A 17,009-nucleotide genomic window follows, 5' to 3' on the forward strand; every position below is an offset into this window, starting at 1 on the left:
GCTAGAAATGGAAATGCAAACAGCAACACAGTTCCTGTTTGTCTCTCTTCCTTCTCCTTATAACAGGAATTTTCTGGTCTACTGCAAAGGTTTGGGTGCTGACCCAAGGTGCATAAACAAACCTGGCAGTTCAAGGTGTTGCCGGGTGTGTTAAAGGCTGTGCAGATATCACAGGCTTTGTGTCTAACAACTCTTGACTAAAAAGTGGGTGATATGTAGAGAACTTGGGCATGTATTTCTTGGAGAGGAAAAGAGGTGGTGGCTACAGGCTTGGGGTAAGGAGCTCTTAAAGAAAGCACAAGGGCTGGAGCAAACACTCCTGTGTAACCAATGCGAAGTATGCTGTCAGTCTGGAAAGAAGCAGTGTCATTAAGCACATAAATCTTGGATTCTAGATGTTCCCTGGTGCTGGAGACACCAATGCAACCTGTGGAGCAATATCCAGAAAGGCTAAGTCACTAAGTCATTCTTGAGTAAAACTGGCTTCTTCAGATTCTGGTATCCAGATGTCTTAATCCTAAATGTCAGATTTATGTCTGCCGTTAGCTTTGTCTTCTCAAGAAAACCACCTTCCCTCTTCTGCCCTTCTCTTGGCTCCAGCCTGTTTCAACCGATTCTTCTTTCCCCAGCTGCCCAACATGTTTGGTGACCTTCGTTCCACGTTCATCGCTCTGATGATTGGCTCCTATGCTTCCTCTGCTGTGACTTTTCCAGGAATCAAGGTGAGACCGTGGGATCATGACTCACGACTGGTGGTGGTGTGCTGAGGTTTTGCACCATTTAGCAATAATGTGGCAAGAAACAGGGACTGTTTGTTAAAGCACTTGTTTAGATATGTGCATTTGCAAGATTCAGTTCCCGTCTGTTAAAAGATTTCCCAAGTGACTGCCTCAAGAATGCAACAAATAGAACAGTCTGTTTGCTAATAGACTGTAAAATTTTAAAGGTGCTAAGTAGAAGGGAAAAACTGAAAATTTTTTTTGAAAAGTTGCTTTTTTTAAGCTATAAGGAGTGTGTGTGTATATATATGTATATTTAATACACCCATCTATATTTAATCTGTGTGATTGTCACTGGTGGTTGGTTCTGAACATAGCTAGCAAACAGCACTGAAGGGACAGAAGAGATGGTCACTTGGGCTGCCTTGGTAGATCGCTAGTGGTTCTGAACAAGAGATGTTTAATTGCAGAGTTAGCATAAGGGCAGTATAGCAAAAGCAAGGTAATCTCAAGTATGCAGGGAAGCTTCTTCTGGCTTTCCAAGGAGAAGATCCTAGATGAAAACGTTTGATGGCAGTCGTCTGCAATACCACTGCATGCTATTCCAGCTGGAGGTCCTGTTGTTGCTATAGCTGCTGTTAAAGACATGAATATACGTCTCTTTCCAAGCCTGCAAGTCACAGAACTGTTCTTTGTTACTACTTGAGTTAAACCCATTTTAAATGCAGCATGTTTTTCTTTCCCACAGCTTCCTTTCAGACCTCATTCAAAGAATATTGAAGTATCTTTCTGCTCTTATAGCCAAAACCATATTCCCTTGTGATTTCCAGGTTATATATGACTTTGGGGTCTCCTTCATCCTTATTCTGCTTGTCTGGGCAAGCTGTGCAGGACTAGTTTTCCTCAACTGTTTCTTCAATTGGCCACTGGAACCTTTCCCAGGACCAGAAGACATGGACTATTCGTAAGTGTCCTCTAAACTGGCCTTGAGGGCTAATCCTATTCTTAATCCTCTAGAAAGTGCTGGCACGGCTAATTTAGAGGAGTGGACAGGGAACTCCCTTGCATGTTGTTTATTGCTGCCGTTCCTTCTTAGGTTGAGGATTTATGTCTGCCATTAGCGTTATGTCTTGACTGGTGAATATCTGTGGAAAGTTGAACTTTCCAAAACGTAGGAATTATGAAGGAGAACGACCTGTCAGTAGTCATAAGTATTTCTATATTGACCTGTGCCAAATTGGCCCAGGGGAAGTATCTGTCTGTGCTCTGAATCCAGACCACTTGTGGGTTTCTGGGTGGAAACTAGTGCCTGTAGATGAAAACACGTAGCCTTCCTGACTCCTGCAACTTTGCTGCCTGTGATTCCCCATCCTGTGTTGCAGCTCTCATGTTCTTTACTGCCCAACAGGGTGAAAATAAAGTTCAGCTGGCTGGGATTTGATCACAAAATCACTGGGAAGCAGTTTTACAAGCAAGTAACGACTGTGGGGCGCCGTCTCAGTGTGGGGAGCTCCATGAAGGGCCCCAAGGAGCCGACAGCCTTGCAAGAGAACAACAAGCTCTGTCTATCTACGGTGGACCTAGAAGTGAAGTGCCAGCCTGACAATGCAGGTGTGGTTCCATGAGTGCCCTAGGGATGTTTGTGTTGGCACACGGCCGTTGGCCTCCCTGTTCTGCTCCAGACCTGTTTATGAGATAGTGATATGTGATCCATGTGTTGCCAGGGCCACGTGCCAGCCACCATTATTTAAATACAAGTTGAGTTATATAAAGAATTCTGTCCTTATATACTGTCCTAAATAAACCATAGGTTGTTGCCAGTGGTGGGGACAACAGCATGGATAACTGGTATGGCTGTGAAAGGGCAGTGCAGTTGGCACAGTGCAGTAGACTGTTGCCATCATGACCAAGCCTTCTTTACTCAGGGGTATGGCAAAAGCAAATGGTTTGAAGCTTCCTTTTTGCTCTAATCCAGAAGTAGGTGAATCTTCCTTCCTGCTCCCTTGGTCCAGTTACTGGTAGTCAAACTCCAAGCATGTATAGCTGTTCATTATGGAAGCTTGTAAGGCACCAGGTAGTTGCTAACTGGAGCTGCCATTGGCATGCAGTGGTGGCATGACTAGCTAGGAGAAGACCTCTAACCCTGAGGCCAAAGCCTCTTTTAAATTTGGACATGTTTACGAAGGTATGTTGCCTTCTTCAGAGACTCTGTTATTCCTTCTGCAGCTTCTCCCTCCTTCATGAAGAGTGTCTTCAGTCCTATCTTGTTGCTCAGCCTTATCACCATGTGTGTCACTCAGCTGCGGCTCATCTTCTACATGGGGGCCATGAATACCATCCTTGAGTTTCTGTCTGGAGATGAAAATCAAGGTAGGGTAACCTGAAGACTTTTATCTGCTTCCTTGGAACTGGGACCTGACCCAGACTTGGTCCTTGCAAGAGGCCAGCAAGCCTGATTACTCAGCAGATATACCGTGTATGGCAATTAGTGGTGTCCGAGTGCAGCTGACAGCTGCTGGTAGGGTCTAGCGGAGGGCTGGAACTAGCCCAGGACAGAGGGGCAGCAAGGTAGACACTTGAATGTCAAGCTAATTTTAGCCCAGTGTCTGTTAAATACTATTCCATGTTATTTCCCCAGATGGGTTGTTGAAAGTAGCCTCTTAGGATGGACTATGATAACTTTTTTTTAATTGGAAAACCTATTTCATCAGGTATTTGCTTTGCTTATCCTAAGCAAGCGCAAAGTACAGAGCAGCTGACTTCTCATGACTAATGGTTGGACTAGGTGTCTCAGCCCAGCAGCAGCCGGGGGTGGGAGAAGTGAAGTCATAGCTGTTTTGTGCAGCTTGGTGTGTGCCGGGGAGGCTCAGGGGTGCTCGCTGCACTGAACTCGTCTGTATTTATATCTCTGATTCAGTACATGGAGCAAGCAGGAAAGAGTACATTAGTTTACTGTTGTTGAAAATACCCAGGATTGCAAAACAAGACTTAGCTTTTTTTTTTTTTCCTTTGTAGTAAGATCCAGTTTGAACTTGTTAAATCTGGATTGCATGAAGCTGATAAATCAAGAGGCGCTCCTCTGAAAACAGGAGTGAGCTCTGGGGGAGGGAAGGAAACTCAGGAAACTCCAAGTGCCCTGGCATTCCCTGAATTGCTTTGTTTCTTGAGCCTTTGACAGCCTGCAGCATTCAGCTCTTTATCTCCTGGCTCAAGAGCCAATTTAGACATGAAACAGTAAACAGGACAAACTTCACACTGCTTACCTTTCCCAACACAGCTTAGTTTTCTGCTTACCTTGTGACTCTCACACTGATTTTTTTTTTTTTTTTTTTGTTTCCATTTTACCTTGGCTTGCTCTAGTTATTTCTCTTTCATTTTTTTTTCCTCCCCTCCCCTCCTTGGTACTTTAGAATTAACATTAACTATATGTGCTGCCAATTCTGTTTAGGTCAAGCTCCATGATAAAAAAGGGATTGTGTCCCTTGGGTGGACTGCTTTTTTTTTCTTTTTTTTTTTCCCTGTCCCACCTTTGAAATTTCTTCCCATTTTTCCCCTCTCCCCCCTGAATGCAGCCTGGGCTGCAGTGCAATCCGCTGTCTTGGTGTTTCCATGGCATCAGCAAAACAGTGGTATTGTCTAGTCACAGCAGTGTCAGGCTGGGAGAGCAGTTCCAAGACGCGTGCAGCTCTCTAGAAATGTAATCTATGCGGATCAGGAGAAGATGGGACACTGCTCCCTTGGATTCCTCATTCTTCATGCAGTTGTTTACTTGAATGGGATCTGTTTAGAGAGCTCCCTCCAAATGCAACTGCTCTTAGGAGCACCCAGCAAGGGAAGAAGAGAGTTGAAGTCAATCCTGCAAGTGTTATGGTCAAATAAATAGACCAGGAGAAAATGATGTGAGGAAAATAATTCAGGTGGGGAGTAAAGTCTTCCAGTTGCAGTGAGGCACTGTGTCCGTGAAAGTCAAGTTTCCTGTGCAGATCATCGTGATTTATACCTGTCATGAAACCTAGAGGTGGAAAAAGCAGCCAGCCTGTGGAAAAAGCAGTCAGTCTTCTGAAACCCCCCCAAAGATAGGAGAGAAGCTAAGGGGTTCAATAGCTCTGTAGGAGGCCCTGTTTTGTAGCAGCTACTCTATCTCCTTCCCTTCTCTTGCTGATCCCATTAAATTTCATTCTCTGCTTCAAGTTGTCTTCTGCTTTTGCTGTTTAGAGCCCAAGATTAAGTGTTCAGAATAGCATGAAGAGGCAATACATGACAGCGTGGCTTGCTTCTTACCCTCTATTAAAAAATAACCAGACAACAGCAAATCAGCTCCAGGAGTCTTTGTAGAGGGTGATGCCACCTGTCTCTCTTGGCTACAGCAGTTGCTATAATGAGATGGGATGTGGAGCCACTTCAGGGCTTGCCTTTGCGGAGGTAAATGGGGGCATGAATGTAAGTTTGGAGGTTGGAGTTGGAAGTTCCTCTTGATTCCCTTGCCAGCAATTGGAGCCAGGAAAATTATCATCAGATGCCATGCCTGGGCACAGCAAGGCAGCCCTGCTGGGGTTTGCTACAACTGTATAGGAGAAAAAGGCTTGCTGGAAACTTCTTTCCATTTCAAGTTGATTTTGGTGTAAGTCCTGTCTGTACTGCTTTGGGTACATTTAGAAATGCATTGGAAGGGTCAAACTAAAATTCTTTTTGGTTGTTTTGCTTACAGTGCTGTAACTTGTAAGCACTCTGTGCTGAGATGAGCAGTTTCAAAATTACATCCTCATTTCGGAGCTGTGGTACACCATGACTCACCAGCCCTTCTGTGCGATGCCTACAAATCCATCACGTGGGCTGCAGAGAGGAAGTGGAAAAAGCATTGCAGGGTGGGGGAACTGTTCAGTAACAGGAGGGGACAGTTTCTTCTAAGTCTGCAGGCATCAGCTTTCCCTTAGCAAGCCATGCAGACACTTCTCCCATCTTGAACGCATGGGGAATTTTCATCAGTTTGAGGTTTTTAATGATTGCTCTCAGATGCTGTGGGGGTTTTTTTGCTGCTGATCTCCCCTCCCCCTGCCTCCAGACTTGTCCATTCTGCACAAAATGGGTTAGTCCTCACCTTCCCAGCCTGGCTTGTCCTTGCTGGAGCTTCCCAGCTGGAGATGATGTAGCTGCAGCTCCCAGCAGGGCAGGAGAAGAGATGACTAAGGCAGGATAGGCTGTGCAGGATTTATTGCTCGTAAGAACTTTCCCTGTTGGTCCTAGCCAGAGGAAACCTCTCTGGCAATAAGCAGTTGCTGGGTCCCATTCCTGGTGCCCTACTTGCTGTTGGGCTGATGTTGCTCAGAGAACATTGGTGCAGGATCAGAATGGTTGAGGCAAGTGCGCACAGTATGTCCACTCTACTGTCCTGCCTCTGGGAGGCTAAATGATGAAGCGGGGCTTAGGTGTCCCAGCTCCTTCAGCCCTGCCAGTGAGTACATGGGATCTGGGCTCTCAATGAGAGAGGCGATTAATGGGGAGGAACAGTTTCTTTTCTGTCACTCTCTTTTCCTGTTGCTGCTACAGTATCACTTGGACTGACAACTTTTTAACTTTTTTTTTTTTTTCCCTGCAGTGGCTCTCTACACTTCCATTTTTGGGGTATTGCAGCTGCTGTGCTTGCTGACTGCGCCTGTGATTGGGTACATCATGGACTGGCGAATGAAAGAATGCGACGATGGCTCAGAAGAGAATGAGGAGAGCAACGCTGAGCAGTGCGTAGTGTGTGCCACACGGGACATGCAGCCACATAGCAGGCCCCCACTGCTCTGCCTAATGTGTTTTATGATGAAAGACTGAAAAGAATACTGGTTCTTCAGTATAGAAAAGAAAGCTTGAAGGAAGACTTGATAATTGCACAGGGAAGGAGCAAACTGTCTTCCATGTCCACTAAGATCAGTCAAGAAGAGCAAATTTAAATTGTAGCGGGGGGGCTCAGACTTCCCTTCTAGCCTTAAGAGTAACAGCACTGAAATAATTGCCCAGATGTTCCTCAGCTTCCACTGCTGGAGATCCCACCACCTCCTTAGGCAGACCCCTAGCCAAACTGGTTTAGATAGAGTTGATGTGATATGTGGAGAATCTTGCTGTGAGTTCCCGTAGCTGCTGAAAGTGCTTTTTGTAACATAGGTTTTGCTATCCTTCCAGAAGTGACAAGAAAAAGAAAAAACGTGATCGTCAGATCCAGAAAATCACCAATGCCACCAATGCCTTTGTATTCACAAATCTCCTGCTGGTTGGATTTGGAATCACCTGTCTTATTCCTAATCTACCGTTGCAGGTAAATAGGTCAAATGGATGGGTGTGCTGGAGGGGATGGCAGCGTGGGTCCTGGCAAAGTGGCAGGCAGGACAGTGCGGGAGGTCCTGTAAGCCAGCAGAACCAGTTAGTGGTAGGAGGGGTTTGTGCCACTGCTGGGAGACTTCTATACTGCTTTGGGAACTCTAGTCTTAGAGCTGAAACAAGTAATACCATGTGGTTTACATCTCTTGGGAGAACCTAAAGAAGCAGCTGTAGTTAAAATGTCAGAGTTGATCCTCAGTTTATTCAAACTTAGATGTTTCTGCATCTGAGCTCTGTAACAACAAATACTTCCATACTCTCCAGGAGAGATCCTCTCAGCAGTGCCCGTGCATTTAGCCTGGGTTCAATTTAAGCTGCTTATGGTCAGAAAACTTGCTGTAAGAAGCGTGACACTGATATATACAGCAGGTTATTTCTGTATCAAATGCTCTGCCCAATGGTACCTGTGGGATTATAAACCTGTTAAAATATTTATTTTGTGGCACCACCTGGTTTCGGCAGAAGAGTTTAGTGATTTTATGCTATACTTAAACATGCCTTGATGATGTAGGCAAACAGACCTAGTTTGCTCGTACTTGCATGTTGTCTGAAATAACTTGTGGAAAATTAACTAAACTCAATAAAAAAAAAAAAAGCATGGTGACCCTGGCCACGGTCTGCTGGGGACATGTCCTTGCAGCAGTGCCTTCTACAAATGAGATTAGTCTTGTGTATGGTTAACCTCAGGGGGCACTACATGTTAGCCTTTGCAAAGTAAGGAAAAGCTGTGCTTTTAGAGCTGAGTACAAATTTCTTCCCTTATGCTGATCTGTCAGGTTTTGGTTCTGGGTTCCTCAAGCCCACCCTTGTATTAGAGAGGAGAACAGCTTTTAGGAATGGTGGTATGTTGGGGTTTGGCACACCTAAGACGTGACACTCTTCTGCTTCTCTTTCCAGATTCTTTCCTTCATTTTACACACAATCGTGAGAGGATTCATCCACTCAGCCGTTGGAGGCCTCTATGCAGCTGTGTAAGTCTGTGCTTATAATACATGGCTGGCCAGATAAACTGGTTTGGGATGATAAGCTGTCCAGATGAGAGGGAGATCAGGAAGTGAAGTCTTCATGGTCAGAGGGGAGAAATGATGCAACTTGCTTCCTCAGTCACCACTGGATATGACAGTAGCTGGACTGAAGTCCTGGCTGGTGCCTTCCTTGTTTGGAAACAGCTAATCCCTTTGGCATAGCTACCGCAGTGAGCCAGGCACAGCTATATATGGGCCTCAGGTGAGACTAGGCTATTGACACTAAGGTTATATAGTAAAAACTCAAGGCTTTTTTTTGTTTTGTTTTATAATGAGTAGCTATGTGCATGTGGTCCAGGTAAAACATTAACATATTTGAATACATTGCTACTGGTCTGCTCTGCAATTACATAGGTTAAGCATTGCTCAAGATACCATTAGTGATACCTACTCCCGTTTCCAGGATGGATCATCCATCCCGTTTCCAACTTATCAAAATTATCAATAGCTGAATCTAAATACTTTCTTCCTTATTAAGCAATGTTTTTGGTTTTGAAAACAGATTTGCCCCTCTGTCCTGAGCTGTTGGACAGAGGAGCAGAAAGAAGCTGTTATCTTTCAGAGAATCGCAGAATCGTTGAGGTGGGAAGGGACCTCTCGAGACCATCTAGTCCGGCCCTCATGCTCAAGCAGGGTCAGCTAGAGCAGGTTGCCCAGGACTGCGTCCAGTTGGGTTTTGAATATGTCCACGGATGGAGACCACAACTCCACAGACTCCTTCTGTCAAAGGTTTCGGTCCCAGTGTCTGGGGAATCCAGACTAGAAAACCCATCTAAGACTGCTTCAAAAATGTATAAACTTTTCGTTCCCTGGCAGCCAGAAGCAAAAGATTTTTGTCTTAGGCAAGGTAAATGCCTCTTGCTGTACATATCGGCTTGCTTGTAAACTAATCCTGTTTGACCATTGCAACTCTCCGGAACTTCTGGAGTGAGGTATTTTTGCTTTGAATGTGACTTTTTTTGAGTATTTGAAGGTTTAGATCCATTTCTTTCTTTCCAAGCTTAGTTTAACCTGACCGTTTTTAAACACCACTCAGTCATGGAAAGAGAAAGATGGTAGACTGTTCCTGAAATTTATTTTTCCACTAGTAGTATCAGATATTCAGCACTTTCCAATCAACAGTATTGTTTAGTTTGACATAGGATCAGACTTGTCCTCTAAAAAGGAAAACACATACTAACCTGTTGTGCAGGTTTCACTCACTTCTAAAGGGAGCAAATGGTTATGACCAGATGAAAATAATTGCTCAGCCGCATATGCTGTCATCTGGATAAAGAGGCGTTGCTTTTAACTTGTAAATATCAACACTCTTCTCCCTTTGCAATAGGAACAGTAGTGGTATAAGCACTTCCACCTGCCCACGGTACAGCTGGAAAACAAAACAAGTGCTGGATCTGATACTACTTAAGTTTGAGGGCTCAGGATGAGCATAGTCTGAAAAGGAAGGCTCTAGCCTTGTCACCGGTGGCATTCTGCCCTAGAAAGCACTGTGCACATCATCGGGTGTAACCAAATACTCTATAAAAAAGAGGTAGTTATACGTAAGTCCAGGAGAGAAAAGTTCTTCGTATTATGCCTGTCTTGGGACCGTGTTCTGTTGTGTTAGTCGACTGGGAATGTAATCTGATCTGGGGGATGTGAACAGTCAAGGTGACATATAATAATGCTGTTGCTTTCTCTGTTGACAGATACCCCTCTACTCAGTTTGGCAGCTTGACAGGGTTGCAGTCGTTGGTCAGTGCCCTCTTCGCCCTTCTGCAGCAGCCTCTTTTTATGGCATTGACGGGACCTTTGGAAGGAGACCCTCTCTGGGCAAGTTCTTCTCAAATTTAACATGAAGGCTTGGTGGTTAAGATGATTTTTGGCTTGCTTTTTTTGAAAACAAAAGGACTTCTGTACATGGACCAAGGTTAAAAATAGCTGGGACTTTACGTGACCCTCAGCCTGCTGTTACCTTGGTGCTGTCCAGGAGACCCTTCCCGGTGTGAGTAATGATTTCCTGGGAGGGAAAGCCATTAAACACTTATGCTGGTGTATGGAAAAAGGGAGGAAGGGAGAAGGCTGTACAAGTACCTTCTGCTAACAGTTTGTGTGGTGAGTCAAAATCTGTCAGATAGAAGCAAGTGAATCTGTGTGGACCTCAAAATGCAGTAGAAATACTCTGCTCCCTTGAGAGCTATTAGCTCTGATTATCAGTAAATTTTAGGTTGCTGATGCTAATGTCCGGAAAGCCAAGTGGCTACTGAGGGTAGGACTATTGTGGTGTCTTGATGAGAGTCTGTCTGGGCAGCTCATTAAAATCATGACACAGGTGGTCTTGGGGACCACCCCAGCAGCCTGTTGTTCTTCAGTCAGCAAGGTTGGTGTAAAAGAACTGCAGCTTAAAGAGCCCTGCCTGTTCTGTGGAACCAGACTCCCACAGCCGTGGTCCAGAGCAACAAATTCTCCCAGCATTTAGATTATATGTGTGGTGCTCTGGGCACAGGAGTGTAAATATAAATACGGTGGAGGCTGTTGCCAATACACTGAGCAGGGTGTCTCCGGGTTTGCCTGCAGCTGAGTGACGTGGGCTGGGTTCTGGCACTTGGGCATGTGTGGCTGGGTTGTCTTCTTCCTAGCCTGCTTAACTTTGTTTTGTCTTTCTTCCTGCAGGTGAATGTTGGCTTGCTTGGTGTGAGCTTCCTGGGTTTCTGCCTTCCAATCTACCTGGTCTGCTACAGACGCAGGCTAGAGAAAGAAAAAAAACAGAAGATGGAGGATGCCAAACTTTTCTTCAAAATCAATGGCACTCCCAATGAGGAAGCCTTTGTTTAAACTGGTGCTTCAAATACAACCTCCCCTGTACAGGTTCCTACCACATCCGTGGGTTCTACCTGTGGTGTAAGCCAGGCTTTTACTTGCCTGGCTCTGTCAAGTTCTTTGCTCATCACTGGAGTGAGGGCCGGACATCATGACTGAGCTTTCCTCAGATGTATGGCAGAAGGAGACTTCTCACTCCTTACTCCAGAACACAGGACACTTTTCATAAAGGCCACGCAGATATCGTGTCTTAAATTATCCCCTGATCACACTCTCCAGCGGCAGAGTCTCTGCATAAGAAATGGGGAGAGAAGGAGTTAGAGGGATGGAGGAAGAGGGAAGAAAGACCATAATTTGAGTGTGCAAATATAACACTGAAATCTGTCTTCTCACCCTCTTCCCCCAACCTTGTCTGACACTGTCTCAGATGCAAGCTGCGCTCTCCTCCCACCCTGAGGCTCCGTAATGGTCTTTCTGCTTGATATGGAGTTGGACACAGTGGTTTTACTGTCTATCCAGACATACCACAGACTGTTTCTGAGGCAGGGAAGGGGATTTTATTCCTATGTGTATGAGCACAGCTTCAGTGTATTGCTAAATGTTGGCTGCTAGCACTGACAGCTCCCAAACCTTTTAGTACTGCAAATGACACAGACTGTGAGCAACGGATCTGCCTTCCACACTGAAATGAAGAGCCTAGTGGACTGCTTGGTCCTAGACCAAGCCTTCAGAAGCCTGGAATTCCTCCTCTTCTTGGCCCACAAACCACCTGTATGTGTTTTAAACTGTCTGCAGTCCTGGAACCTTTGAGATAGGAATTGGATCTTGTTTACCGATGAAGTGCTTTGAGACTTGTTGCCTTTTGCCTCTTCTTCCCTCTGACATGACCCTGGGAGGGGGGCAGCAGCGTGTATTGAGTAAAGTGGAGAAGCTTCTTGAAGCTGAGTTCTAGGGCACCAAATACGTTGGTGTTCATGAGCTGACTTGCTGTTGAAAAGAATCGAGAGTGCAGAACACTCCTTTGTGTCTAGTAACTGGATCCTGTGGACATACGGCAGGGTGACGTGGTGATGTAATTCTTCCTCTAGCCATAGCTTATTTACGTTGTTCTGATAATAGCCCCCAAGCTGCTGAACACCAGGTTACTGTGACTGACCAAAAAGCTGCCGGTTTGGCTGTATTAAGAGCCTTCTACAATGTCGATGCTCTGTCTGGACAGAGTTCATGCTGATTGATTGTGTGGTGAAGCTGACCTACAGAGCAATACATGTGGGTAGAGGTGCCCCAGGCCTGTTCACCATGGAGGGAATACAAAGGGAATTCCTAACCTGCTTATTTTTATAGAGGTTTTCCTAAGTCTTGTCTAAAGTCGACTTTTCTGCCTTCAGCATTCTTGTTGAGGTCAGTAGCTCAGCCTCCGTAGCCTTGTGACTAGCGTTAACAACTGCACCATTTGGACCTGCTGGGAGCGGGACCGTGCAGCGTTGAGGATGGACATCACCAGTGGGTGTGCAGCAGCATATGTGCTGGGCTGAGCTAATGGCTGCAGGAAGGTTGGGGGCAGAAATAAAGCAGTTATGAAGATGTAGGTGGTGCTTTCTGAACCGCCAACTCCTGCTTTACTGCAAAGCCTGGTGGGGGGGTATGTCATTCAGCTTCTTTGTCTGGTCAGAAAAGTAATCACTGACTCAATCACTGCCCCGCTGTAAGCTGCGGATTAGAAACAACAGTGCACTCGAACCTTCCTTTGAGAAATTACCTGGAAACTGTGTGTTCACTTCTTTGCTGATGGTTTGAAGCATGCAGATGCTCAGCCCAGCCTGGCCTTCACCTTCCCTAATCAGCAAGCTTGGTGACCTCTTGCACAGCTGTAGCCTGGGCAGGACGGCTGGAAGCCCTGCGGCGTCCCTGACTGGTGGCCTTGCCAGCGCAGGATGACGAGGCAGCTTTGTGGGACAGCAGCGCCATCTCGAGTCACTGCCCCAGCCAGCCTCCTGCGGGCAGTTCAGATGTTCCTCCACTCCATGGTACCTTCTAGTCTCGTTTCAAAATGACTCGCCACTTGAGCATTTTACACATTCGTGGATCTTTTTTTAATGTGTTGCCTTTATTAAATGTGTTTGTTCCAAGACAGCCTTATTGCCTGCTGTCGACGCTTTACTTTTCTAGAACTTCTCGTCTTTTGCTGGCCTCTGGCTTTGGTGGTGATTTAGCGACCTTCCCAGCTCTTCTTTTGTGTCTAGCAATAATTAAGGAGGAGGCAGGGCTTTGATTTGTTTTCCTATTCACCTGGCATTGTCTCAAGTACATGTTGAGAGACCCACCAGCAGTAGTACCGTTGGCCTAGATTTCCAGAGGGCTTTCTGTGGATTTCCCCAATTCATATTACTACTAAATATTTTGAGAAGATTCCTACTCTTGCTCTGAGATATTTGTGACATGACAATGACAGATTAAGTTTTTTATTTTTATGGTTTTTTTGTTTGGTTTTTTTTTTGTAAGAGCTCATAGACAGGTGAGTGTCTGAGCCACAGTCCTGACTCAATGTCTTAAAGAGGCAGCTGTTGGAGGGTGTTGGTGTGCTAACGCAGCATCACTTCCACCTCAGCTGCCTCCCCACTGCAGTTCCCAGTTCCTGACCTTTATTAGGAGTATCCTCTAACCCAGTTTCATCTGGTAAAACGGTGGATATACATGCTTAGTGTCTCCGCTGATGTGCCATGGTGTTTAGAAGCTGCTGGTCAGCTGTAAGGAATAGAGCTCATGCCTTTGAGTCGCAGTTTCAGGCTCTGTTTGCAGCTTGAGAGGAAAGTGTGCCTTTGGCTTGCAATCACAAGGACTAGTGGGTACACAATGAAGTTTCAATTGTTGAGGGTTGAACAGACAAATGGGAGTGCTTTCTAATGCACTGCAAAGTCAAACTGTGGAATTCACTGCTGCAGAAAGTAGTTGGGAACAGAAGTATAACTTTTTTTAAAAAAAAAAAAAGAGGCTGGTTAAACAATGGTCTGATGCATCCACTAACTCAGGGAGATTTTAAGTTGCTGTAAATAAGAAAGTTATGCCAAGGAAAGATTACTTTTCTACATGCTTTGTCTCTTAAAAATTGGTCAAAGATGGAGAAAATACGTACTGGGCTAGGTGAAATACTGGTCTGATCTTGTGGGGTTTCATTTATTCTGACAGTTGTGAACGAAACTGCTTTTAAAAGCATTCTCAAATTGATCTATCAAATAAACTGTGTCTGCATGCAAGATGTGCAAATACTCTACTGATTGTGGCATAAGTGCTTAAATGCTGCACCTCCTGCCTGGGGGGAGCCCCTCAGAGGCCAGAGTATCCTGGCTTCAGCCAGAAATGTTGTGTTGCACAGTACAGAAACAAACGCTGTTGGGATGGTCCTGTTACACGTGATTGTTCATGGGCAGTTTGCCTCGTTCTTTGATGCTTATGGGAATGTAATTGTGGATTACTTAACGTTTGGAGTGGAAAACAGCTTTGCTGCTTTCTAGCCAAGTGATGCAGGACCAAGAAAATTCTTGATGCGCTCTTCTAGGTGCATGAGCCACCTCGTGGAAAAAAATTAATGGGCTAGCAAAGACTAGAGAGCCACATCAATTTAAATCAATAATGCATTTACCTGTATAGCTCAAATATAGGTCAATGTATTTAATTACTTTCAGTATTCCTAAATGCTAGAATTTCAGGGTTGGGGGTTTTTTTTTATGCCCTTTTACCCCCTTATCCTCATCTATATGAGAAGTAAAAGGAGGTTGGTGGTGGGAAACATCTCATCTCCTCCATAGAAGCATTCCCAACTGACCGTAATGAAGCAGAAGCCTGATCTGTGAGTACTTGCTGTTTCTAGGTGCCCTCAGAATCAAGGGTGTTGCTGTGTAAAGGTGATTGCACCTTCTAGGAACACTGCTCCTGGCCTCTACAGGCTCTTGCATGCATTTAATACGCATCTGTAATTTTAAAAAAAATAATTAATTAAATTAACAGAGTGGGGAAGGGAGAGCGGCAACTTGTTCCTTTCACTAATCTGTCAGTACCCAAGCCCCATCGACAGTCTTTATAGCACTAATGCAATGATGCCATCAAGAGTAACAGAGAAAATCTGTGCTGTGTTGCTTAAGAGGACACTTATAACTTTGTTCAGTTACTGTCATAGAGTATCTGGACCCTTGAGATAAAACTGGACACAAATGTCTAAAAAAAAAAAAAAAAAAAAAAAAAAAAAGGCAAATCTTTCTGTGGTTCCAACTTAAATGCAATGCTGCTACAGCCATTGAAATGTTTAGCTCCCACAACAAAGTCTGGCCTCTTCATGCCCTGTCTACAAAGGAAAATTGTAGGATAATGAGATTTTAATGAGATTAAATAAATCACTAAAATGTTTTAAAGTAGGAGATTTCCTTCTTGATAGGCTGATGAATTTGGAAAATATGCCACAAATTATAAAGCAGATACTGTAGGGTAAAAAGAATGAAATCTTTAAAACTACATGTTTTGTTATTCTTCTACCCTCCCTCCCCCTTCCCCCCACCTGTCCCTTTGAGTCCTTTCTGCGTCTGCAGAGCTTTTGGTATTCCCTACTTCCCGGTTTAGAAGTGCAAAGTATTCATAATGGAAAGTAGTATTATAGTAGGATTCCCGATGGGAACAGACTGTTGGTTTTTTTTGGATTTCTTTTTAAATTAAAAAAAAAAAAAAAAGCCACTTCTGATTTATATTTCACAATGTTATCTTCTCTGGAGTAGCTGAAACAATGATGTGTTATGTAGATGCATTCTTACATGTTAATTATAAAACCCACAGGTCCTTGTTCTTCTGCCTGTGCTGCTCAGCCTGTCTCTGCGCAATCTGTTTTTGTCAAGCGTCCTGTGCCTCATGCTGTCATCTACTGCTGCTTGTCACTTCCTTGGGCCTGACCCTCTGTCACTCGCTTTTTATTCCTGGGGCAATTCTCTTTTTCAGAAAGCCCCCTCTTTTTAACCTGACAGCATCAGCCTCCCCCACCTCCTCCCGTTCGCAAATTTTTTCGTGGTGTTTGTCAAAGTTGAATTGTAAGCTCCGTGGGGCAGGCCTGTGTCATCTTTTCTGTGTTTGTAAGGTGATGTGCACTCTTGCAGTACTATCTAAAAATAAACATGGCATTAAGTTAATCATTAGTTTTCCTTTTGAGGCTGAACATAATAAAGGTATTGCTCAGTTCCTAACGAGACCATGTAAGCATGAATGCTTTACACGGTGTCATCTGCCAAAGTGCTCGGCTGTGTGCTGGATGTTTCTTTGTCTTTTTCTTCTCTAGGTTAGGAGCTAACAGCCAGATGTCAATTAATCTCTATTGGAGAAAAAAAGAATTAATTTCTTAAAAAACCCAACCCATCAACCACAACAAAACACCACCACAAACAAAAAAAAAACCAAACCCCACAACCCAAACTGAGACAGCAGCTTGAGAAAACGATCAATCTTAGTTGTACAGGATAAACTGGTCTCAAACAGTGAAAGATGAACTACAGTGGCCTTAGGAACAGTACAGAAGAGGTGCAGTGTCAATAGTGAAGCTGCACACTTTGGTTATCCATGCTTGAGCTTGGTGACGCTAAATGTATGGCGTTTTTTTTTTTTTTTTTTACAGTCAAATAAAGACAATCCTTGCTCTGATTCCAGTGACGAAGTGGTAAAACTAGTGCTCTTTAGCTGTGTGTTTATTGAGTACAGGACACACAAAAGGTTTTTTTCTGCAATTGTCTTCTAATAAATATTTGGGGTTATTCTTAATGACAGGTACAACTTGGGTGGCTGCTGCTCTGAAGGAAAAGAGGACTTGAAAATGCTGTAAATCATGACCTGGTGACAAGGTGGAGTCCTAAGACACACTTGCCCTCGATGAATCACAGAACTGTTTAGGTTGGAAAAGACCTTTAAGATCATCGAGGCCAAGTGTTAATACCGCTAAGTCTACCGCTCAACCATGTCCCCAAGTGCCACATCTACACGTCTTTTGAATCCCTCCTTTTGAGCTTGGAGCCCTCATTGGGAAGAAATGTCCATTAACTTTAGCCTAAGGGTTTTCCGATGTAAGACAGCCCTA

At 44.5% G+C, this 17,009-nt stretch overlaps 1 protein-coding gene across 5 annotated transcripts in view; it reads left to right on the forward strand.

Annotated features, from left to right (window-relative positions):
- Positions 1-16,588, forward strand: part of SLC43A2 (solute carrier family 43 member 2) — a 33,924-nt gene extending 17,336 nt beyond the window's left edge. For 3 of the 5 annotated variants that reach the window (XM_054209025.1, XM_054209026.1, XM_054209027.1), the window contains 9 exons: positions 630-722; positions 1,550-1,683; positions 2,128-2,330; positions 2,946-3,089; positions 6,316-6,454; positions 6,888-7,020; positions 7,980-8,053; positions 9,796-9,919; positions 10,760-16,588. In XM_054209025.1, the coding sequence (XP_054065000.1) occupies positions 630-722; positions 1,550-1,683; positions 2,128-2,330; positions 2,946-3,089; positions 6,316-6,454; positions 6,888-7,020; positions 7,980-8,053; positions 9,796-9,919; positions 10,760-10,921 (1,206 nt within the window). In that variant the 3' untranslated portion in view covers positions 10,922-16,588. Of the gene's footprint in view, positions 1-629; positions 723-1,549; positions 1,684-2,127; positions 2,331-2,945; positions 3,090-6,315; positions 6,455-6,887; positions 7,021-7,979; positions 8,310-8,669; positions 8,955-9,795; positions 9,921-10,759 lie in introns of those variants that run through there. The other 2 variants (XR_008467718.1, XR_008467719.1) reach the window with 2 other exon arrangements.
- Positions 16,589-17,009: the final 421 nt, after the last annotated feature.

The sequence above is a fragment of the Rissa tridactyla genome, chromosome 7 (assembly GCF_028500815.1).
Source record: "Rissa tridactyla isolate bRisTri1 chromosome 7, bRisTri1.patW.cur.20221130, whole genome shotgun sequence".
Classification (NCBI taxonomy): Eukaryota; Metazoa; Chordata; class Aves; order Charadriiformes; family Laridae; genus Rissa; species Rissa tridactyla.